The 24,469-nt window shown below is 43.6% G+C and overlaps 1 protein-coding gene across 2 annotated transcripts; it reads left to right on the top strand.

Moving 5' to 3' along the window:
- The first annotated feature begins 2,520 nt into the window (after positions 1 to 2,520).
- On the top strand, positions 2,521 to 23,144 carry stk11ip (serine/threonine kinase 11 interacting protein). Of its 2 annotated transcripts, none has more exons than XM_061032141.1 (25): positions 2,521 to 2,659; positions 2,937 to 3,139; positions 3,273 to 3,347; positions 3,472 to 3,567; positions 3,657 to 3,764; positions 3,851 to 3,922; positions 4,014 to 4,143; positions 4,552 to 4,655; positions 4,872 to 4,961; positions 5,399 to 5,440; positions 5,689 to 5,856; positions 5,961 to 6,042; positions 6,248 to 6,712; positions 6,800 to 7,020; positions 7,100 to 7,210; positions 7,855 to 8,026; positions 9,931 to 10,088; positions 10,171 to 10,429; positions 12,235 to 12,344; positions 13,365 to 13,462; positions 14,852 to 15,027; positions 18,744 to 18,828; positions 19,842 to 19,924; positions 21,299 to 21,525; positions 22,252 to 23,144. In XM_061032141.1, the coding sequence occupies exons 1-25, from the start codon at positions 2,569 to 2,571 to the stop codon at positions 22,390 to 22,392; spliced, it is 3,567 nt and encodes a 1,188-aa protein (XP_060888124.1). In that variant the 5' UTR covers positions 2,521 to 2,568; the 3' UTR covers positions 22,393 to 23,144. The 2 variants fall into 2 exon arrangements, with proteins under 2 accessions (XP_060888124.1, XP_060888123.1); XM_061032140.1 differs by having other exon boundaries at positions 2,522 to 2,659; positions 14,849 to 15,027.
- Positions 23,145 to 24,469: the final 1,325 nt, after the last annotated feature.

Here is a 24,469-nt window from a genome sequence, read left to right on the forward strand (position 1 = left end):
AGAGCAGCCTTTTTAACAATTTACCACTTAATTTTCTCCCCGTATTTAGCATTTATGAGCAGTATACAAACACATAATGAATGCTCTGTAACTCAATAAGGTGTCAATTTAAAGCTCCTGTGAGGAACTTTGGATCTGTGCAGGATTTGGTGCCTTCTGTGGACAAAGTGTGACCTTTTATGAACCTCCTCCTGTTTTCTTTTAACAATCAAAAATGTCACTGGTCGAGAAATGTTGCCATCTGATGTTTCTGTTACATAAAAGGTCTCAAACTTTGAATTTGGACCAAGAGCTGAACATCGCAAACACTAATAGGTTGATTATAAAGCAATAAACAGCCACATTTTACAGCAACTATCTCGGACGTTAAAGTGTAATAATACACTGTCTCAAGTGTTATTTTAAGAAGGCTTTCTGGAAGATTTCTGCAACGACTGTGTCACTAAAACCTACTTCCCCTTGTGTTTCAATGCTTAATTTAGCAACTGTTTCAAATGCTTATTCCTAAAGCCAACAAACAAAGTATTACATTACAGTAGTACTAGCTCTATATCCCTATAAACAGAAACAGGTCCCTTATGACATCAGGGACTAGAAAAGTCATTTGTCATCTGGTCGGATAAGATAAAATTAGAAAAGGTCACGCTTAAAACTTCTAAAAACAACAGATTTGTATCCCAGAAGAAGATCTGTATTTCATTGCAGTACAAAGACAGAGTCCATCTTTGTCAAAACGAGCTTTCATGCATGCAGAGTTAAACAACAAGCGCAATGTGCAACATCTCACTGAGTGGAAATGTTTACCAAATTACAGTACATAAATCCTTACATGGAAACCCTCACATCACAAGTCCCAAACGGAAAAAATGCTTGTGTGTGTGTGTGTGTGTGTGTGTGTGTTTTTGTACGCGAGTGTGTTTGTTTGCTGCCTAGCAACAAGTGATGCATGTCTAATTTAGGGAAAATTCTTGCTTTATTTGGTCATGCAAATCTTTGTGAGGTATCTGCATTACGAGTTCCCCCAATGAAACTAAATAAAGACTTGTCGAAAACTGCTCTCCTAATGTGTTAAAGGAGTTAATGTGTGGGTTTACAGTTTTTGAGGCCAGAAGTTGCTACCCTTATAGGCTGATGTCAGCATTTCATTTCACTGACATATTGCAATAGCATTAGCAGGGCACGTCAGGTCACACAATTGTCTCTCTAACGTAAAAAAAGAAGTAACAAATTGGCATGATAGTTTTTCTAAGTGCAGCACAAATTGGAATCAGACGTGGTTTAATCTGCTTTATGCTTTAAATGAGTGCACTCTCTGCAGCATGCAAAGTAAGCATAAATAGCACTCACACTCCTTCGCCAACCAGCTACCCTGCTCTGTTTTTAATCTGTGCCATGACTCGGATATGGTTTGAACACCATCTGCAAGAAAGCAGAGGTAGTGTAAGACTAAAGCTGGTACATTTGACAGCTGGCATTTATTAAAACCTTAGCCACAAGGAAGGCAGTGCCTCACTGCTTTGGTCTCAGATGCTGTGAAGCACAAAAGAGCCCCTTTAGGCCTTTGTGGAGGTCGCATGTTCAAGTTATGAAATGATAACTGGCTCTTGGTTTGAAATGAAAACCTTGTGTTTGTTAAAAGCTGCACAAAACAAGAAATTACAGTTATTTATTGTATTAGTTTGGATTCTGTGTCTATTATGGTTGTTGTTTGTGCTGCATTTGAGTTCCTAATAGGCAAACAAATACTATTATGGTCAGTAAAGCCTGTGGAGTCTGGGGTTATTGCGCCACTTAGTGGTCCCTTGCAGCAATAACTACAGGGCAATAGAAACAGTTATTGATCTACATCTATGCTCCTTTAAAGCGAATGTTCAAATGAAATTAAATAGGCTGATTTAGTTGAATTTAGTCGACACACAATGCAACTATTATTTCGTAACATTTAGAACATTGTTTATCATTTGTCAAGCAGTTTTGCTGAAAAATACTCAAAAAAATCTTTATTTTGAGTTACATTAGGTTAGTTCCTCCTCTTTGTTCATATATATATAAAAAAAAAAGTATAGACGCAGTTTCTAAAAGAGGTCATTTCTTCTGTTATTGGACATTTTCACGGCATAACGAGGAAAGGCTTGCGACTTATTTTTGGTCTGCCGGGGCCACCGTAGAGGCTTAGGCGGTTCATCATGTGACAAAAAAAAAATGTCAACACCACCGAACACTGCTCTGCGAAATCAAATATTCACCACGGAAATGTCGTTTTCTCCTTGTAAAAAGAGGAATATGTTTCGGTAGTGACCCTTTCGAAGTCAAACTTTATGTTAGCTGTTCATTTCTTGCGCTGCCACTGCACAGGTAAGTCTGTTTTAAATCTCTACCAGGAAACGTGTTCGCTTGTGTCACATTATGTGAGCTAACGCTAACAGTGACAAGTGCAGAGGTTTTGGATGGTTGGCATGACAGATACAGGAAATGAAATAACAAGGGGGAAAAAAAAGATATTTAGAAGCAGCTCAATGAGGAATTGTCTCTTTCTTATTCTTGTTGATATCATTTGATCCTAACTTGATGTCTTGTTGGAACTCTTTCAGGATGTCTGTCTCTCATAATGGTCAGTCCTCCCTCGTACAGAGCTTGGCCACACTCCTCCGAAACGATGGTATGTCACTATTTTTACTAAATAACTACATCAGTCACCCAATACAAAAACATTTGACACATGTTAACACCAGATAAATATCCTTGAATGTGCTCTGATCTGAGGTTCAGCTCCATGTTTTATTATAGACATGACTAGAGTGTTTCAGTCTGACCTTGCAGATACATTCAATGTGGGAATTTAAGGTTAAGATAAATTGTTATCAATTGCCTTGGATTGATGTTTGAGGCTATATTAGCGAGAGTGTAATTCATTTTCTCCCCAAAATAAAATGTAGGCGACTTGGTGCTTGATGGCAGCAGCACGCTGACGTTGCCGGCGTCCACCTTGCAGCAGCTCACCCGGCTGTTCGAACAGTACCTGCTGTCCAGGAGTCAGCCTCATGGATTCCTCGCGCTGCCCTCCCACCCTGCCGACACCGCCTCGCTGCTGCAGCTGCAGTTTCTGTTTGATGTCCTGCAGAAGACGATCTCCCTCAAGGTGAGCGACGGAGCCCCCGAGCGGGAAGTGGCGGAAGTCTTTCGTTTGCGCATCTGTTCCCCCCCCCCCCCCCCCCCTCGGTTGAAGCTCTTACCTGCTTGTTCGCTGCGCTTTCTTTTTTTCCCCAATGCAGCTCATGAACCCTCCGGGGGAGAGACTTCAATCTGTGGTGAAAATATTCCCGTTCAAGTCTTTGAAGTGTTTGGAGGTAGAGTATCTCAACCTGATCACATTCATTCCTTCATCTTCCTTATCCTTCTATATTCCATCTGCTGCTCATCCCCCTTAAAACAATAATCGAACTTCCTGTGGTGTCCGTTCTTCCTTACCAGTTAAAGCGAGTCCCCCCACACTGTCTGGAGGGACTCCGAGGGGTTTACTCCCAGCTGGAGGTCTTCACATGTTCAAAGAGCCTCAGCTCCCTCGAGGTACCGTCCTTTACAGGAAAAGTATCGCTCACTGTATGTCCGGCATGTGCGACTATAGAAAAAGTGACGCTCGTCCGTCTTTCTTTCAGGAGCTGCTCTCCCTGTGTGGAGGAGACCTCAGCTCTGCACTGCCTTGGCTGGACCTGCACACCCTCAACTTCAGCTACAACTCAATCGTCTGCCTTGATCAGTCACTAGTGAGGCCGACATACATCATCATTCCTGTCTCATACCATGACGTCATCGTCATCTGACCGTAACTCTTCTTGTCTTTCTTTCCTAGAGTTTACTGAACGTCCTGAAGTCTTTAGATTTGAGCCATAACAAGATTCAGGAGTGCGCTGAATTTCTTAAGGTGTCTGTGTTTTTACTCCTGATTCAACGTTATTTCAAAGATGTCTCCTCTCTGTTGTTATTGTCTCATTTCTTTTTTTACTTTCCCTCAGCCTTTGAGCGAACTGGAACACTTGAACCTGGGCTACAACTGCCTGCAGAGGGCGCCAACGCTCGGCCTGAGCGCCAGGGCCAAACTGCTCACGCTCCACCTCAGGAATAATGAACTGGAGACAATAAACGGTAAAGCAGACTCACACAGGAGGCTGCAGAGTGTTTCTCTTTCATCACTGATCGGCGTATTGCACACTAAATTCATCGTCAAAATGAAGCTGATCAGTGTTCAGGAAGTCAAAAATGTGTTTTGTGAGATAGTGGATTTTCAGTAACAACATCCTCTAAATGTTTTGGAAGTTCTTTTGTTTGTATTGGATATTGTTATCGTCACAAAGGGAAACATTAGATAACATTACACCTGCCTGGTTATTGTGTCTGCGTGGGTGGGGAAGGAGAAGAGCCTCAGGATGGAATATGAGCTGCAGGTTTTTTTCTTTTCCATTTTATTGAATTTGTCGTTTAAACTTCACATTCTGGATGTCCCGTCTTGAGAAAAGCTTCCCCCTTGCGTTCGTGCTCTGTCTGATGACACAGGTGTCGAGCAGTTATCTTCACTCCAGCACTTAGACCTGGCCTACAACCTGCTGCTGGAGCACTCCCAGCTGGCTCCGCTCTCCCTGCTGCACAGCCTCAACACAGTAAGGAAGCACATGCACACATGCACCCTCAAAAGTACATGAGCTCAGGGCTCTATTTGATCAAGATAGCAACATCTAGGTCATGTACGTCATGCCAAGAATGTATGAGAACATGGTCTTATTTTTGCAACGTAATTTATTTGACTCATTTATTATCCTTTGGTGTTGTCTTAACACACCATATGTGGACTGAAAGTGTGATCTACTTTCTTTTAGCTGAACCTGGAGGGCAACCCGCTCTACTTCCAGAAGTCCCACCGCTACTGCACCGTCCGACACCTCTCCCCAAAGGCTGCAAATCTTCGAGTAAGAGATTGTTAAAGCAACGCACCTACCGTGATATGCCAGTTTTCTCCCCTGAAGAATGCCGAATCATTACAGATGTGTAAAAGTAGCTGAATCAGTGTTTTCATAGCAGACTGAGTTCAGCAGCTGAAGACAGAGGGAGAGAGCCCAAATAGAAACAGGAGAAAAAGGACATTCGTGGGAAGCTGTAAACTTCCCTGTGTAGGCTGTGTTTTCAGAATCTAGCGTAACATCTGTAGCAGCTGTCCACTCATCCGCTTGCATGTAACTGTAAGCTCTGATTTATCTCAAAGCGCAGCGACTCCTCAAGTAGAGAACACAAAGAGCTTCCTGCCTGTCAGAACAGACTCACGCTGGCTTCTTGTTTGACAACATAAACAAGTCCAAGTGGTTACTATTAGAGAATGTATTAACGCAAATGTGGCTTCTTCTTCCAGCTCAAGCTTGATGGGACCACGCTGTCGTCATCTGAAATATCAGTAAGTTTATTATCTGTGTGTTCTGCAGCAAACAGTCAGTGTTTTAAATCATCAAACATAGTGCAGATCTGAGGCATGACTTTCTAGGTATATAAATGTAATTGTGTTCAGATGCATTTCATCAGGACGTAATATATTTCTTGGCACGAGCATGTTTTTTCAGCTTGAATGAATATTTGTTATCATAGGTTGTTTTTGGCTTCTCTTAGTTGGAAGCAGTTAGTACATTAGACGATTGTTGTCCGCAGGTTCTCCCAAAACAAGGCCAGCTGATCGTGCAGGTGCAGCCTTCACCTCCCGTCACCGGGCCACCTGAGCGCAGTAACCAGGAAGCGTCGAGTGGAGCCGGCGAGCTGAGTGACAGCATGTCCGTCGGGGAGGTCGCGGTGGCACGCATTCGGAAGAAGAAATCAAGAGTAAGGCGTCGACTCTTCCTCAGTGTCACTTTTCCTTTCGATTTGAAGAGACGGTAACCTTTTTTCAGTCGCGTGACGCACTTTTGTATGCGTTTGTGTTGCAGAGTAAGGTGAAAGTGCGGAGAGCGAGCATATCGGAGCCCAGTGATACGGATTACGAGTCCAAGCCCCTTTCGACCACACAGGGTGAGTTTTCAAAGCACGTTTGTTGAAGATTATTCTATACTTGTGTTAAATCTCAAATATTTCCCCCAGGTTTCTTTTTAAATGTTTCAATCAAGATTTTCACTTGTAGTTTTTTTCTAGTAGCTGCTTGTAATGTTGTTGAACAAATGAAAAGCTCACTCAGCTGCTAGATAAATATTTAAAACATGTTTCATTTCTCCACTAGGTATTGTCCTCCCCCACCAGCAGGAGATCGAGCGCATGTCCAGCTTCAGAGACCAGATGGGTGAGGATTGGCTGAGGTACCAGCATCATCTAGACGGTGTTCCCTCTTCCAACGACACCAACCAGCCCCTCCAAAACGGCCTCAACGCCACCCCGTGTCCCTCTGCCAGCAACAGCTATCAGCCGTCCTTTGATTCTCTGGAAGTCCCAGAGGTCCTCCCCCCTCCGCTGCTGTCCTCCGAGCCCAAGATGGAGACCTCAGACGCCGATGCGGACCTTGAAACGGAGTCCACGCTACAGTGGGCGGGCCATAGCTCTCGGCTCACGTTGGAGGAAAGTGTGGTGGACGGTCCGGGGATGAACCAGGAGACAGAGAGCACACTAGGGCCGAGTCCAGAGTCCCAAAAGTCGACAAGAAGGGAGAGTGGAGACACCAAAGAAGAAGAGGAGGAGGAGGATCTTGGAGGTAAGAAAGTCAGAAACGCGTAGTATCTGTAGACTTAAAATGAATCTTCATATAATCATCATTTTCTCTCCTTCTTTTGCGTCTTAGTGGACCTGTGTCACCCCCTCCTCGTGGGCGTCCTGACTGACAAAGAGGAAGAAGACGCAGCCAATGAGGGGGAGAGGAAGGGGAGGAGGAGCGAGGTGTTCCTGTGCATCAAACAGGGTCTGGTGCTGGAGGTGGACATGCAGCGCGGACGGGAGAGATGTCGGCTCGAGCTGGGCAGCCTAGCAAGGGTGGAGGCTACTGAGGCCGCCTGGACTCGAGGGGTGAGGATTAAGAGAGAGGGGGAGGGATGATAGGAAATGACATTGTAGTCAAATATAAGCTTTTCTTTTTGTCTCTCAGGAAACAGAGGAGATGCTTCCAGCTGTGGAGCTTCAGTTCGACTACATCAGCAGGGAGAAAAGGAGGAGACGCTACGTCCTGCTTGATGACGACCCCCTACAGGCGCTGCAGGTTAATGACACACACACACACACACACACACACACGTTGATGGTAAAGCTCATGCAGGTGAAGTGAAGCACATTCAGTCCACGTGAACAAGACAAACGGCCACCCTCTGACTTCCTGGATGTGTCTGGTCATGCTCGCATGCTGCCCTCTCCTCTCCTCTTAGTTCTCTCAAAGTGACGTCAGCATCCAGCAGCACATTCTGTACCATGTTTACTACCTTGTTTACGATTTCTTGTCTCCTCACATTGTGTAACAGCCAAAGTGTTCCAGATTTAATTTTAACACAGAAAGCCGACACCGATGCCAGTATGTGATGTTGTTTTTTCAGGTTTGTGGTTAGCCGTCTGGAAGTTAGCTTTTGCAAACACCAGCATGACTAGAGTGACAAGAATAAAAGCCCTATAAATACTTTAACTCTTGACACCCCCAGCTATGATGTAAGCCTTTAAATTATCCTCAAGTCTGACAGATTGTTGTCCCTTTTTAGAAGTTTGTTTTAAATCCTATGGTTTCCGTGTTTGCAGCTACAAAGTTTAAGCTTTTCTGTGCATTTTGTTCATGCAAAGAGGACTCCAAAAAAATCCCCTTAGCAAGGAGGGAAGAGCATGAAATTGTCAGAACATCTTTTAGTTTTTTCCTTTTAGGCTCTGACTGACGTGCTCTCTCATGTGGCGGAGGAAAACCAGCGGCGCGTCCTCGAGCTCCGCCCCAGCTGCGTCCTCCTGCAGTGCCTCCGCTGCCGGTCAGAGTTCACGCTCCAGGGAGGGGTCGCCGAGGACGAGGCGGCAGGGAGGAGCAGGGATGAAGACGACAAAGGTGATGAGAGAGGAATGAACTGTAGCCTTTGGGCAAAACACGTACAAACAGAGGCATGAGGAGGCTTAGGTCATATTTGCACAAGCATCTCTATTTGTGCAAATGTTTGGGCTTCTTCCAAGTTTGTCAGAGTTGAGAGAATTTTCTGTGCTTCTTTTTGTGGGCTCAGCGCCCAACAATCATAAGCAAAAGGTTCACATTTTCTGCTGATGTACATTTGTTAACTTGCAGGATGGGAATATGAAAAAAGGGCGGGGGGGAAAAGTTCTCCAAGAAACAAAGCAACAAGCAGCAAATTTAAGACAGCACTCAGATGGAACAGACAAGAAACACAGAACAAAGAAAATCTAGTTTTCATTCAAGTTTTGAGTGGAAAAAGAACAAAATAAAGTGGTTTGATCAATCATCAGCTTTTGATCTGTTTGTCGTGACCACATGTAAAAAGGCATCTCGGAATAAAAGAAAACATGTTTTAAAAAGATCAATAAAGAGCGTCTGACTATAAAAAATTGCGAGCTTGTAGGTGGATGCGTTGCCCGAGCGATGTGATGTTTGTCTTAAGTTTATATCTCAATCTGTCATCTGCCAATTTCAAACAATCCCGCACACACACACACACCACAACCTTAAGTCCAAGAAGTCTTTTACTGACTCATCCCTCACACGCACACTCTCTGCTGAGTCATGCTCAGCCTCCTTAAAAAACAACATGTCCTTTAATTTTTTTCCATTTAAATGATGACTTGTGTGCTTTTTTTTTTTTTTCTTTCCCCCTGCTTGCGCTGCTTTTGAAACAGCAAAATCCTCATGAGGAGGTCACGCGTTTCAACTCAGCGCGTCGTCACAATCGTGCAAAAAGAAGTTAAGCATCTGACTTCCACTCCTCCGCAACTTTCACGCTTGTGTGCATTTTTTTTCCCAAAACAAAATCCCCGGTCTCAGATGAACCCAAGAGAAGCATCCCTGGAGTTATCTGCTCTCCTTTATTGCCGCGCTGGGTTCCCACCTCTATAATCAGCAGCAGACAGATAGCACTCTTTCGCTCCCACCAAACCTCACATTAAGAACCTGCTCCGGCATGCACGGGCTGCACGCAGGCTTTGTTCCACAGATGTTTCAGGGATTCTTTTGAACCATGCTCCTGTGTTAGTGCGCTTAGGAGAAGATTTCAGGCAATAAATACCTCTTTCAGACGCACGTGTCTGAACGTAGTTTGTTTGCCTGTGTGGGAGAGAAAGAGATGCCCTGCAGATACAAGAAGAACATACACGCTTTTACATGAAGGCATGCATTGTTTCCCCTTTTTCTTGCATCATTGCTCACTTGGTTGTCACTATCATTAATCTCTAATTAAAGCTCCTGTGAGGAGTTTTTACCCGGTTATGAAAAAGACTGAAATTAATATTGATGCCTCTTTATAAACAACACGAACAAAAAAGATCATCAGCAGCAAGATTCATAATTTATAGATGACAATTGTTAATGCTTGTAACCACTGCTGCAGGGTAGGTGTCAGACAGCCTCTGTTTGAGGAGTCGTCCATTTCACTGTTAAAGAAACATTTCTTTGTGGGGAGCAGCGATAGCCTAGCGGTTATCTTTTGTGCCCCATGTACAGAGGCTATGATCCTCATCACAGCAGCTGGGGTTCTAATTTGCAACTGTGGGGGTACAAGATGAATATTCAAGATCTCAAGGAAACCAGAAATTCCTCATTATCACGGGAAAAGTGTGTCTCATTTTGGCCTCCGTAGAAAGTCATTTAAAGTCAACTTCACAGTTATTAAATAAGCACACATAAACATACTTGCAATAGCCAGTCAAGTCCTTTAGGGGGAGCACTTTGTATTCAATGTCAGTGGTTAACATTTTTTTAACCATCACATCTGTGTCTTTCTACGTCAGGAAGCAGCAACATTTGTCCAGATTGTGGTAGCGATCATGTGGTCCAGCTTGCCAGCCAACCAACTCCCTACACAAGCACCCCGATCCGCCAGTCATCGAGGCCGGACAGCGAGGACGATCACCTCGATATCACTCAGAGCACCCGCAGCGTCAATAAGGTGTCCTTTTCCTTTCTTTTCTGTTCTTTATCTCTGAAGTCTCTGACTCACAATCTCATCATGTCCTCCTCTGCCACATCAGGACAATTACACCGACGCCAGCATCAGCAGCAGTCCTATACTGGAATCTACGGCAAACACAGAGGATCAAACCTTCATCACGGCCCACGGCAGCACCTTCCACATCGAGGACGGGCAGGGGGGCACCGCCGGCTCCGCCGTCTTCTACAGCACAGAGTGCCAAAGTAAAGAGGAGCTGGCCGGGAGCTACCGGTACAACGCTGCAGGCGCTACTCCGCCTGACGTCCAATCACAGCCTGCAGGGAGACCCGACCTGAACGGTGGGTTTTTACACTGGCCTGATATTTCACGCCTTTAAGAGTATACAAACTGGTTAAATATATTTTATAAGTAGTCAAAAAATCTGCTATATTTATGACACTTTAGGTCGGCCTGGGTCGGTCATTCTTCTGCTTATTTGGGTCGGGGTTGCATGAGTTTGATTTACATTTTTACTTCAGAAAATAATTCCCAAAACTCTGCATCCATTGTCCAAATACTTCCTGAGCCTTCTTCTCTTATGACTCAGCAGTTTATCGTTGCAGCCCCAGCACTCTGGGGTGCAAATCTTTTTGTTTTTGTCACAGCCTCTGAACTGTTCTGTTTCTGATGGGACTTAAATAGAAGTTAAACTCATCTCAGCTGTAAATGATAATCTATGTTTTATCACTCAGTTTTTCTTTAAAGGCCTGCCATTTAACTTGTTGGTGAATACCGACAAATCGCTGATTCGGAACTGAAGACAAACATTTTCTGTCCAGTTTTATTCCAGTGGAATCAGTTTATTCCCATCCATTCATTCAGCCTGTCAGCAGATTCCAACCCGACATCTGTGAGGAGACAGAGGAAACAACTTCCCTGCCCTCTAATCATTATTCAGAATAAGGATTGGAGAAAGAGAAGTGCAATTAGAGGGTGAAGCTAACATGAAAAAAACATGAAGCATAGCAGCAGCAGCACAGCAACAACCAGTTTGTTTCACTGCATCCTTTTCTAGTGTCAGAAAATGACGCTGATTTCTGATTTAAAACAGCAAATGGTCACAAGAAGCTTGATCCAACAAAATGACAACGTGAGCCGTATAAAGATGAGATTAACAAGCAAAATGAACCCAGTCGTGCATTTTTGACATCCAGAATAAGCGAAGGAAATTGGCAGGAAAGAGGTTTATTGGAGGAGAGCCCAACCAGCAGTGAAATAGAAATGGTGTCTTACGACTTCATTTAAATGCTGCGGCTCATTCGGTCAATGTGAAACGCATCAACCATGGCAGAGTGTTTACATCAGTGAAGAGGTGGGACATATCTGGATCATATGGATGTAGAGAAGCTCTCCGTATCTCTGTGGAAGCATCCCACTTCCTCCCCAAACATCTGGGTGCCATTTTTAGACCGACCGCATGCTAAATGTGCAACAAGACGGACTGGAATCATTACTGGAAGTGATGGGAGAGGAATGAAAGCCGAAGAGAGGGACGGCCTGACTCGTAATAACAGCTTTCTGCCACTTTTTCCCTTTTTTTAAATATATATATATATACTGTAGCTGCAGAGCCAATAGCGTGTAATCTGTCCCTGTGAAACCGCAGGCTCACACTGGAGACGAGTCAGACGCATCCTGCAGCGCTGACACTGAATATAGTGTGTGTGTGTTTTCAGTGACACAGTGCTCCCATTGTTGTGGCGCAGAGCCTGAGTCTTTGTCTTGTATGTTTTTTCGGTGCATTTACCTTTCACCTCGAGGCCTTTTTAATCTCACCTCCGATCTCTTCAAATGAGAAACATGTTTGTTTTGGCCGCCGCAAGTCCGGCCCTGTCGTCTTTGAGCGGCTCGGTCCGTTAATCAACGCTAATAAAGCCTCCGCTGCTGTTCAGTGGTCGATTTATTGCTCTTTAATGCCTTTCTGCGCGAGGCCTGTTTGGCTTCACAATGCAGCCTAAAGTTTCCAACAAATATGCTTTTATGAAAGGGGGACACCGCTGCCAGGAAACTATGGCTGAACTGTTAATGTAAGGTATCATTTGAGGGAAGAAATAAAGAAAGAGCTTCTCAGTTTGACTCATTTAAACGGTCGATTTGTCCGTAGATGGTTTGGACCTCCTGACTGAGGACTACACGGCAGTGGATCATCGCTTACAACTTTTCCTGGACGTGGAGGTCTTCGAGGGAGAAGAGCACCTTCACTCTTTCCTGAAGGTGTGTAAGAGGGAAGCACTGGTGACATTAAAAAGTCTCTCTTGTTAAGCTAAGCTTGCCTTCTGCTGGCTTTTCTCTTTAATAAATCTCCGGACTGTGTAGCTGTCTGGTTCAAGGTTTAAACACTGCTTTTATTGTAATTAGCTTGTTGCTGAATTCTGATGACATTTGACTCCAACATCATATATTTTACAGCTGAGCTACAACATTTGAAACCAACACAACTAGCAAGGACAAAATCTGAGTTTCAGAAATAGAATAAAGAAATAAAAGTCATCTAACTTTGGCAGAAAGTATTCTGTTTTTTTTGGAGCACTCCGTCGCTCCCAGCATGAAGAAGTTATAAAAAGCTTTTCTGGGCCTTTAAGTCTTGATGGGAGCTCTTATAAAAACTGTATTATTACCAGACCGGAGTATTTCTCCCTGTGACAGCAGCCTGTGACTGATCGTTTAAATTTAGCAGCATATTGTTTTTATGTCGCTGTTATTGTTTCTTTTGTTATTGCGGTTTGAAAAAGTCCTTAAACATATCTCCCTGATGGCCAAAAGACTCCAGCGTAATGAGTGGTGACAACTTTAGGACCTACAACACTTCAGCTGCGGTTTGCTCTTCAGTCAAATCTCTCTGGGGAGCCCGTTCAACCCCCAAATCTTCTTCTTTTGTTAGCTTCTTACACGCTCCTCTCCTCCTTCTCCGTAACATGCAATGCATCATGGGAGCTCCTCTCTGTCGGGCACCTGGACGAGGAGCAAAGAGCGGAACAAGACGGAGCGAACACACAGCTGGAAACAGGAGGTCCCGCTCCATTCCTCTTAGTTGTGTTTATTTGTGCAGTCACAGGGCTCCTCACTGTTTCACTTGAGCGATTTCCTCTTGTGTGGTTTTACAGGAAATAAAGAAAAACCTTGACTTATTTATCTGTTTCAAAAGCCTGAAGCTGCTCATCAAAACAATAAGCATTCCTCTTATACATGATGTGCATCTCTCTCTCTCTTTTTTTTTTTTTTTGTTGCCTTCAGATGTCAGCTGTCAAATTCGGGGAGCCGGGGGAGGTTCCCTCTCTGCTTGTGGTGTCAAACAAGAGCATCTATTTCTTGGAACTGATGTCAGAAACCCAGTGAGTTGACAGGATAGAAAAATCTACTTGTTCTGAATGATTATTTTGCACACGAGTGCACATGCTTAGAATGCATAGCTCTTCAACGTCTTGCACTGTCGCAGGTTTTTGCACAAATTAAATCTGATTTTTTTTTTTGTGTTACACTTGAGAGGTAAGAAAAAGAACCAAATCCGTTTTTTTACGTGTTAATTTATATGTAATGTGAAGCTACGAGCTAAATAAAGAGCACTAACGTTAGCCTGCTAACACAACAAATGCAGCTCGAGCAAAGGACAGTTTTGTCCACCGCTTGAGCTAATCTCCTCTCTGCGAACTTGAGTGGAGGCGGGTTGGAGGCGTGGCCAAACAGCAGTTTGTTTTGGTTTCATGCTGATGCTCAAGGGCGACATCTACTGGATCAAGAAAGTCAAACAGTCTTCCTTAAAATCTTTCATTTATTTTCATACAATCAACTAGATGTGAATTGTTATCAGTTCATGCAGGTGGATGATTATTTGTCGGCCTTGGGGGTGGGTAATGATGGAGAATATTTTTTGAAATTGATACTTTTGGGGGGGGGGGGGATTGGGTAAAGCGACATCATTTGAAGATATGCAATGCAACTGATGAGTCATATATAGTAGAAATATGAAAACGAAACATAATTCAGTGTAAAGACTGAAGATAGTATGTTTGAAAGTGTCAGAAAAAGCTGGAAATATCATGTCAAGCTAACTCCAGCAGGTAGACATGGACTTCAAAATGATGAAAGGAAACACTCTCCGGTTTTCAAACATAACTTTGAAATATAAACCAAGTCAGTGAGATGTTTCCGCAACACATTCCAGTTTATCAAAAGGGTAATGAAATCCTGCTGCAGTGGATTCAAGAGAGGGCGCCACACTGCAGTAAACAATTAGGACTTTTAATGCTGGTGTGTAGCCCCCCGCACCCCTCTTTTTAGGATGTGGATTATATTGCATAACCTGCGCAGGTTTCTGGGTCACATCTTGAGAACACATTGACCTCGCAGTGTCTGTTTGGACCGCGGCGTCTCTCCTGTTTCTCCTCCTGATACCCTTCATCCCCTTTTATTAGTTTTTCCTCCTCCATTAGAAAAAAAAGTTCTTCTCTCATCAAAACAATATCTCCCTCTGCTGAGACGTGAGCCCACGCTGTGACGGCTCTGAAGAAGTGAGCGGGGGTCGGACCACAGGGGTTGTCTTTTCTTGTTCTTGGCATTGAGCAAGAATCTTTAATCTAAAGTTAATCTTTGAGAAATGAGGTATTACATCATTTGTCGGAGGGATTGTGCTGAGTAAACTTTGGCTTTAACAAACACCTACACCTCCGAACGTCAAAGAAAAGCCTTTTAAACCCAGCGTCTCTGCTCTCTCCTCCCAGCAGAGGCCAGCTCTCTGATTGGCTGCAGAAGCGGGACAGCCACCCAATCATGGAGCTCGGCTACCTGGAGGTGGGGCTTGGCTCGCAGACCATCCACATGGAGTTCGACGGGGGCGTGGCCTACACTCTGCTGGTACGAGACAACCTACGATGCAAGCGGTTCTTTGGCTTGTTGACAGGTAAGAAGGAAACACTGCCAAATAGGAGCAAAGTGCAAAATCACTTAATGTATGGAAAAACACATAAAGGGAATTTTTACATTCTGGGAGAGAAACTCGCTCACCCTGCTCTTTTTTTTATTTTTTTTCCCTTCACACTGGTTGCAAAAAGACACCCCAACATGAGCGTAGACTCATTTAGATTTCAGGACGAGTCGCAGAAAGCTGTTGTACCCCTGAGGCAGGTATGAGAACAGCGTGTTCCTCTCGCAGGCATCGTGCCACTCTATCTAATACTATACCATATGTGGGCTACGTGACGCAGGCTCCCCCCCCCCCCCTCCTCCTCAGTATTGTGTTCACACAGACGTGCGTACATCCTGCCCAGGCCTACTCGTCTGCTACAGAGAGGAAAACCTTTTATTAGAGGAGGGGGGCTCCTGCGCGGGAGCTGGAATGTCTGGGAAAATATGGAAAATGAATTTGACAATAAGCAGCCACCAGAAAACAGGAACAAACATCTTGGCACGTGTGGAAGAAAAAGGATTGCAATTCACTTAATTGTAATAGAAAGTAGGACGGGGAGTTTTTTTTTTTTGTTTGTTTTTCCATAATGGCTCGTTCAGATTAGCAATAAGAGACGGAACACAAGCAAAGCAAGCCTTTTCATTCAGTCCACAATCACGCTGATTGGATGATTAGAGGAGCGACTTTTTTCCACAACTGTTGGGTTCCCTCCAGCTTTCAGCCACACACAAGCAAAGAGGGGCTTTTCTTTGTTTCATACATGATCCTAAACCTTCACATGCAGATTCTTTATACTCTTCCAAAACGTTTGTGTGACTCAAGTATTTCTTTATTTAACCTGGTGGGCTTTTTCATCCTCCTCCTGAAGCTTTGTCCTTCTATGTAAGTTTATAAACGGCTCATTTTACTTGAAAATTCTTTCCAGGTCGCTTCAAGGAAGACGAGAAAAACAAGATACGGCTTGCTGTAGGCCTCAAAGTGCGTCCTAAAAAAGACATTACCTTCACATGGAGTATTATGATGTTAACATTTCCCATGATCCTTTGAGGCAAAGTCAACTACAGTAAGTGTAAACATGGTGATCTCCATTTGCACTAAATTGTCGCAGAATCAGCTGGTGTAATATTCAGTCAGCAGAAGGAGGAATAGATGAAATACTCTGGCTCCCAGCGTGCAGAGAAAGATAAAAAAAAAAAAAAAAAAAAAACAGCTGGAATGATGAAGGATTGAAAAGAGGGGAGGAGGATGTGGTTGTAATTGTGGACGAGACAGACACAACTTTATTGAAACATGAGCGATAACACGAGAGAGGAGCGTATCTGCAGCCAGGAGAGAAGTGTAGAGAATCTGTTGCTGTTTGTGCTGGCAGACGTCGTCATTTCACACGGAGGGAAATCTGTCTGTTTTACTCAAACTGTGTTACCAGAAACCTCTCCTCTCACACTGTCCTGTCTCCGCGCTCCAATATCTCCAATCATGTCCTGGCGTTTAATTTCATGTGATAATCATCAGGGGGCCGAACAGTCTGAGTGTGAAACACGAGGCAGAAAGGAGCGCTGACAAAGACCAGAACACCCACCAAACTTGGTTCTCCACCCGCTCGGCCCGTCGCCTTTGTTTTGAGAACGCGCTCTTGGATGGCACCTTGTTCAACTGTCTTCGTTCACACGTTACATAAACACTTCACTTCCTCGGCACGTGGAAAAGTTCTCCCAAAAGCGTGGGAGACTTCGACTCCACCAGCACAATGCAGAATTGACCTGAAAAGCAATCAAACCTTCTTAGGCGAAAATATGTGAAAGCACACTGGAACTAATTGCTGGCTTCTGAACTCAAAAGGACAAGAGTGAAAAACAGCGTTGAAACTGATTGAAGCTGCCTCCTGTGTGTTCTTTTGCATTTCAAAAGGTCAGAGACATGACAAAGAACGTATATCCTCGTGCATTTATAACATTCAGAAGTGAAATTTGACACAAAAAATAACATTTCTACCAACAGATCCATGAGAATAGTGAGTAAGGATGCTTGTTCATACAAGGTGTGCAGATTAAATATGTTTCAGAACTGATTATTAAACCTTCAAATATTCAGATTCCTACCATGATGGGGAGTTTTTAAGAAATGAAAGCAACAATGTGTTTCTATTTTTTCCACTATCTTTCTTTTCCACATCCCAATATAAGTTTTACAACAGGGAGAAAAACATGTGTCTATTTCAACAATCACGCCACAACTCCTGAGACTCACCCAGCAGCTCTTACTGGGAGTCCCAAACCAACACGAGGACACAAGTCACAGCTGTTTGTTTTCTGTCTGTTGGGGTATTAAAGTAATACTTTACATGTATTTAGGTTAAAGCATGAATCAGAGAGCACAGAAACAAACATGTTTAGTGTCATTTTGTGGAGTATGTGACCCAATATGTGAGCCTGTTTTTCCTGTTATTATCACAACAAGGACATGGACGAGTCTGCTTTAGCTTGTCATCTTCCTCTTCTTCTTCCACCACTTGTCCCCCGTGTCCCTTTAACTCCCTTTGAAGTCCGTCTATTCACACTTGACTGCGGAGCCAGAGCGCAGAAATCCTTCGCCCTGTATTGTTGTCACACTCAATGATACGCTACAATCCTTGAGTGTGAGCGTGACCCGGCGCTTTGTGTTCCCAACATTTTCTCACCCACCGAGTCCAGTGGAGCTGAAATCGTACACCTGCAACCGGAGACCTTTTGGCTTTTCTTACAGCGCGGTTACAATAGCAGAAGAAGAAGAAGTCTCAGACTGAGTTTGGCTTTTGTGGTCACACCTCTTTCCAGGAGTGTGTTTTTTTGGGCTACTGTAACTTGTCTCGTTAAAGGAGGTGTGTGAGTGTTCTCTGAGCTTTCATTGGGTACACCCTGAAAAACTCTGGACAAAAGTTTTAAATCTTTAGCCCCTGGAGGTTGTTGTTGAAGATGTTCCAATTATTATATGGATTGTTTCCTTGAGAGAAAGCTATATTTTTCGTAGAGTCCGACCGATTCATTGGTTACATTTTCATTTAAGTTTCATTGTGTTACACTAGCAGTTATCTTTCTGGCTGTCACCAGCAGAGGGCGCTATATGGATTACAACGAGCATTATCACTATCCAGCGTGTCAAGCGGTGATGTACGTACATGCTCTGTTACTTTCCAGCTGAGTGACCATCTTCTCTTAGTTCTATATCTTCTCCACAGGTTTTTGATGAGTGAGTTTGAGGGATCATCATGCATATCTATCTATCTCAACGGATCAAAGACAGATATAAGATAAGATATTGGCCAATCAGATCAGTTCATTTTGGTTCGTCACCAGATGTTTTCCAAAATGTTTCAAACCAGAGAAATATTCGATTTCATTCGGTCGACCCTCTTCAGTGGTAACACAACATGGGAGGTCGTGGCTAACTCGTAACATTATCTAACATTTACTTACTGCGACGTCTTTGAAATCAAATGATTACAGGTGGATGAAATGCCGCTCCTAGTGGTGGAACAACAACACTCAGGAGAGCATCCTCTACTGGTGGTAGAAATAAGCGCCTCTGCTTCTGTCACTTTCTAAGCGGTGAAAAACCGTCTTCAAAAAATCTCAAACAGAGTTACCTTTGAGTGCTCGAGATTCAGTGAACCGATCGATGACACCGTCGCTTGTTTCAGCACTTTTTCATTTTCTTTTCTTCTCCTGTTTCAGGAATTGTGCGTGAAATGGCCCACGACTCGGACAGCAAGCTGCAGTCCATCTCGACCACGAGACTCAACCCTCAGCACCACCTCTGGTACTCCTCTCCGCTCTGCCGCTCTACACCCACTTTTAACACACTGAGAACATGGCGGCCATCTTTGTTTTATTTGTTTATTTGCTGACAGATGTGGTCCTGATTGTGTCGCGCTCATTTGGATGTGGTTGGGAGGTGCGAGCTAAAGAGCGTTTTTTTAACTCATGTTTAGTTAATTACAATCAGATTATTTTTTAGTATTTTATTTTTATTTTGTAGAAGCGGAGCGTTAAATTAGCTGCTAGACCACATGTTAATTTGTAGCATGTGTTGCTCTGCAGATCTCAAAGCATGCATGACATGTTGTGTCGCCTCCTTTTTAAGATTTAATTTATGTTCTCACAACAAAAGTGAGATTTTTTTTTTTTTTTAAATGTGAAGTAAATGACGACGTTTTTCTCACATATGAAACGAGATGTGAATAATCAATCATTCCATTTAAAACCGTCTCGGTTTATAAGTCTTTGTTTCAGTTCGGACAAACACGCCTAATTCATCTCAGAGAAGTGAAATAAATAGCATTTTTCCTTCAGTTTGGATCTGTTCAGTGAAAGATGACGGGTTTCCATGAAGAGAAGATAAGGAAATCCAGGTTCTTAGAGCAACAAATACTTCCAATTCCCCTGTCTTTTTCCCCCTCGTTTGTCCTCCGGTGACAGACTCCACAGCTCAATAATAAAGAAGTAAAAACAAATCAAAGCAAGGCTGCTAACCACAGTGTAAGAACACACTTCCCAGTGTTTTCTCAACCAATTCCTGTCAGCTGTTATTATGTCAATTATCCCCTTTGCTTCACAGTTACTGTGAAACTCACCCCGTGATGTTCAAGTGCTTCCATGTGAGAGCGCAGCAGCAGCAGCACCTGCCAGCCGCAAACCACCACAGACGCCGTGTTATCTTTAGGAGAAACAGTGTCTGTGCTTTTAGATCGAGCAGCCGCTGTGTGCAACTGATTTTTAAAAAATTCTAATAAAAGTGCATTCATGACATTCTGGTTTCTTGTATTCTGATAGGCCGCTGGTGTGTGAAGACATCCAGGCAGATGTGGAGGACGGGCAGCTGCAGTTTTTCTACATGCTGGCTTTCATCCTGCAAGGTGAGAAAACAACTAAAATATGTCATTACTCATGTTTAGGAATGGAAGATGTGCTTCCACCTGCTTTCCTCCTCTTCGCTGAGGCTACCTTTTGGGCAGGTCTAACAGGATATAAGACTCAACATATAGATGCAAATAACAGTGATGTTATTATAGTGCTAATGACTTCATTATGTAGTCTTCCTGTCTGCTTTCCTTCTGGATATACACTGGTAGAGTTATGTTTGATTGACCCTTTTTTTAAGTTGTTTTTGGGCCTTTGGGATAGGACAGCTGAAGACGGACAGGACATGTTGGGAGGAGAGGGTGAGGGAGGACAAGCAGCAAAAGGCCAAGGTCGGATTCCAACCCACGGCCGCTGTGACGAGGACTATAGCCTCTGTACACGGGGCGTGCGACATTACCGCTAGGCCAGCGGCGCTCATGCCCTCGCTATTGTCGTTGTTGTTGATATATATAACGTCCATGTGATAACAATACACGTGTTAGACATGAGAGAAAATACTAAAGATGGTCTAAGAGGATAAAAAAAGAGTTACAGAAGAAGACATCATTTACAAAATGAAGTAAAACAGGAGGGAGGGAAATTGGAAGAAAATAAAAAGTGACATTTGAAATGAGAAGGTTGAATTTCCGAAATTGATCATAAATTCAGGCACATGAAGTCTAACCATGGAGAGGAAATCCAAGTGTAAATTCCTCCATCAAAGTGTCATTACAGCCTTTAACCGCAGAGAAGAAGTCCCAAGAAAATAGACAGAGGAATGAGAGATAATAAGATAATGGATCAGACCAAAATAGAGGGAAATAAGGAAGACAGGAAGTGATTTGTGGCTGATGTGAGGCGCCTGTCAAAGACTCGTGAACAACCTCAGCCACTAGTCTTTGTGGATTTAACGGGACTAATTGACAGGTACTCATGAGTGGGATGTGTGGGGGGAGAGCTGCGATGCCTCGCTGTCTGTGAGTCGGCAGATTTCAAGCCCAGCGAGCTGCGGGCTACACGCAGCTGTGCACGTTTGAGGAATGTCACTTTTGCATGCCTAGATCTGCCTTTCTCCTCCGCTTGCTGCTCTGAAGACACAGTTTGAGATGAAGTAGAGAAACTCGTTATGTATCAGAAACGTACCTCGTGAAGCTTTTCAAGTCGTCGGCAGGTAACTCAAATGTAAAGACATAAATCAGAAGCTGAAACACCCTTTGAAACGGCTTTAGTTATACCTTAATCAAAGATTTGAAGCAGCTCTTAGAGGGAAAAATAAACAGATTTATGTCAAGCTGTAAACACAACACAAAGAAAAAGCCGGAAACCTCATACAAAAAGTGCATATTGATAATTTGTATGAGGTAGAACTGCTCTCCTTTCTTTTTCAGATGACGTCTGGACACCGCTAACAGTCCTCGCCACCCGGGAAACCCTGTACCTCCTCAAAGAGGACCACCAGTGGTCCAAAAGCTCAAGCGGCTCAACGGAAAACGAGAACCAAGAAGTGAGCAGCGGGAGCGTCGCCGTTTTGGAGACACAGGCGATCAGCTGCGTGAGCTCGGTCCACCTGTGGCCGTCTGATCAGTGCAGGGTGGATATTCAGCTGTACGATGAGGTCAGTGTGCAGCCCTGTTTGTGTTTCTGCGTCTTTCTGTGATCCCTGGAAACACAAGAAATCTGACAGATGAAGAAACGCCGGCTGAGGAATCCGATATAGATGATTATACGTCATCATTACAAAAGGACCATGATGAGGAATTAAAAAGAGTGGGTGGGGGGGGGGGGGTTGTGTGTCACTGCAGCATCCTTGGGTTGGAGCTGTTTTTGCATCTTGAAAAAACATTAGGTGGGCGTGTGTTCATTTATCATTTGAATCTTAGAAAGTATTAAGGGTTTTTATTCTTGTGAATTTGTGGCTTACCGTAAAGCTTCAAATAAACGCTCATCTCAGTTTAAGGCCCTTTTACTAGCCTGGTGTAGCTGCATGCTTTGATGACATTTTAAAGACATTTAGATCATAACAATATTTAGAGTTAACAGCTATAAAAAAGGGGAATAGGTAGAGAAAGCAGCTTTCTAGGAGGCCACGTTTGGTGTTGATTAGTCCCATATGTTCACACAGTCGTCACAGTAGAACACTTACATTGCTCTAATTGCTCTTCTGTTCACCGTGACAACAAACATGACCACACAATTTACTGTCTGAGTTGAACAGAAATGGATGAAAGTGAAGATGTGTTTGACGTTAGAAAAAAAAACACAGGAGGAGATCGGATATGTCGTTAAATACACTCATTGGTACGTGCTTTAATCTGTGATGTTGTGTGTTTTCCCCCTGCAGACTGCGAAACAGGAGAAGACGTGGTGTGTGCACTCGGAGAGCACGGAGCTCCTGCGGGGTCTGCTGGCCTGGGTCAGAGCTCAGTGGGAGGCCATGTTCGGCGTAAAACTGAACTGCAAGACAAAGCAGAACAATGGCTGAGGGCATTGGACGTATTACAGACTCTGTGTGTGTGTGTGTTATGTGAGCGTTAGTGAGTTCTGCCTGTTGGTACTGGGAAATGTTAAGTGAGCGTGAGTGAGTTGGTCTTTATTTTCTCTGCGCTGTCTGCACTCAGTCTGCTCCCATTATGCTTTCTTTTTAAGCCAAGAGCTTGGAAATGATTGCACATATCCATGTGGTACACAAGCCTGTAAAAGAAGAAGCACTGGTTGCATAATTCCACCCTCCAGATACCAACCCACTGAACTTCTCCACAGCGCAAATGGAGTGTGCCTTGTTTTGTTGTTTTCTGCAGCTGCTATGTAACTTCTGTTGGAATGCACCTGAACGCATCTCGCATTGTCCCTCCATCACTGGCGTCAGAGCAGATTTGGGTTTTTGGGAACTAAGAGAAGAGAGCGTTTCGCTGAGCTCGTCGGAGCTCTTCCTCACTTTCTTAGGGTGCACTGAGTTGTGACATCACGCGCTCAACACGAGGACAAGGGACACTAGTGAGAGGTCAGAGGTCACAGCACTTGTCATCGAGGGTCACCAAACACCTTTGCCTCCCTATTAGAGTCTTGTGATGTCTCTGCAATGCAGATAAGATTAACAATAGTGCTTATTTTTTACAATTGGAACAAGTGTTTCTTTAGTTTATTTGTAGCGTGGGTGCACTGCTGTCATCTAATAAATAACATTTCTGTAGTTTCTCAGCTTAAATCTTTGTTGTTTTTTTTGTTGAACAGGTTCATAAAACAATCCTGTAGACGTGTCACTTCTGTCTGCAGCCACTAGGGTGTAAATAAGCCGAGACTCCCGTCATGCAAAGATGCCGTAAAGATCAAAATTAACCCCCCGCTGCTGATTATAATGTTGACACCTGTGATGTAATTTATTTCTCTGGTAGCGTTTTTCATTATGGGTTGTTGCAACAAGAAAAAAAATGTTTTATTTTTATATAAATACAGAAGAAAAAACATAATTGAATATAAAAGTCATGTGTTCAAACCTGTGTTTGTTTGGTTTTCTTTCTTTAATTTAAGTGTTCATTAAAAAATAAGTCTACTCAATCAAGTTCCTGTTCCTGAGAAGAATAACCACTTCAAGCCCGCCATGTTGAGTTGGATGTAAACAAACAGTGTTTACATGCACACTTTCTTATATGCATGTAAACATAAGTCGTGTATCTTTAAATTTAACAATACATGATGTGATCAAAATATAACATTTGCAAACCAATCTCAAAAAAATTCAACCGTGCTCCAAAATCCAACCTGACTGCTGTCCTCTCTTTTTACCCTCTTCGTTTGAAGTTATTTTTGGGCCTTTTTATCAGACAGGACAGTGACTGTTGGGAGGAGAGAGTGCGGGGACGACATGCAGGAAAGGGCTGAGGCCGGATTCAAACCCACAGCCACTGTGAAGCGGACTGCATCCTCTGTACATGGAGCGTGAGACATAACCGCTAGACCATCGGCCCTCCTCTACCCATTTTGGTTGGTAAATGGAGTATCTCAAAACAACTTCAGGGTATAAAGTAAGTGGTGTAAGTTCATTTGTACGAGCATTTAACGTTAAAAACAGGTGACATATTCAGGGTTTAAAACCTGCAGAAACTAATTGTTAGATTTCCTCAGCGTTGCTAAATAATAGCCTGTGGATCTGCTGTCTTGACCAGCCATTTCTACTTTATTGGTTCAGCTTAATCACTACAGTATTTCTGGCTCCAGTTAAAAGCAGCAACAGTGGAGGAATGTTGAAAGCTGCAGAGGAACACATCATGAATTTCTGATTATTGGATCCAAATTGTGGCCTTTTTAGTTACACATCACCACTCAGCGCCAAACTGCCAATCCCATCCCCTTAATCGAAGCTCCATTTGAGTCCAGGCTCAGCTGTGTAGAGGTATGTTAACCAATTTCACAGTGTAAATATTTCTTTAGCCCTTGCCGGTGCTGTACATGTGTTGTCCACATGCTCGTAGGAGAAAACTGGATCGCCTTCAATTGCACCCACGTGGCTGACAAAGCCCACGATCCACGGCACAGTCAGCAGGAGCAGCTTTACGCACTGA

Source organism: Labrus mixtus, chromosome 24 (assembly GCF_963584025.1).
Source record: "Labrus mixtus chromosome 24, fLabMix1.1, whole genome shotgun sequence".
Classification (NCBI taxonomy): Eukaryota; Metazoa; Chordata; class Actinopteri; order Labriformes; family Labridae; genus Labrus; species Labrus mixtus.

Excerpts from the sequence above, each read along its gene's own strand:
- stk11ip (XM_061032140.1), top strand. The coding sequence starts at position 2,569 with ATGTCTTGTTGGAACTCTTTCAGGATGTCTGTCTCTCATAATGGTCAG. Across the intron at positions 4,144-4,551 it reads TGAACTGGAGACAATAAACG|GTGTCGAGCAGTTATCTTCA; the intron begins GTAAAGCAGACT and ends CTGATGACACAG. Across the intron at positions 10,430-12,234 it reads AGGGAGACCCGACCTGAACG|ATGGTTTGGACCTCCTGACT; the intron begins GTGGGTTTTTAC and ends ATTTGTCCGTAG.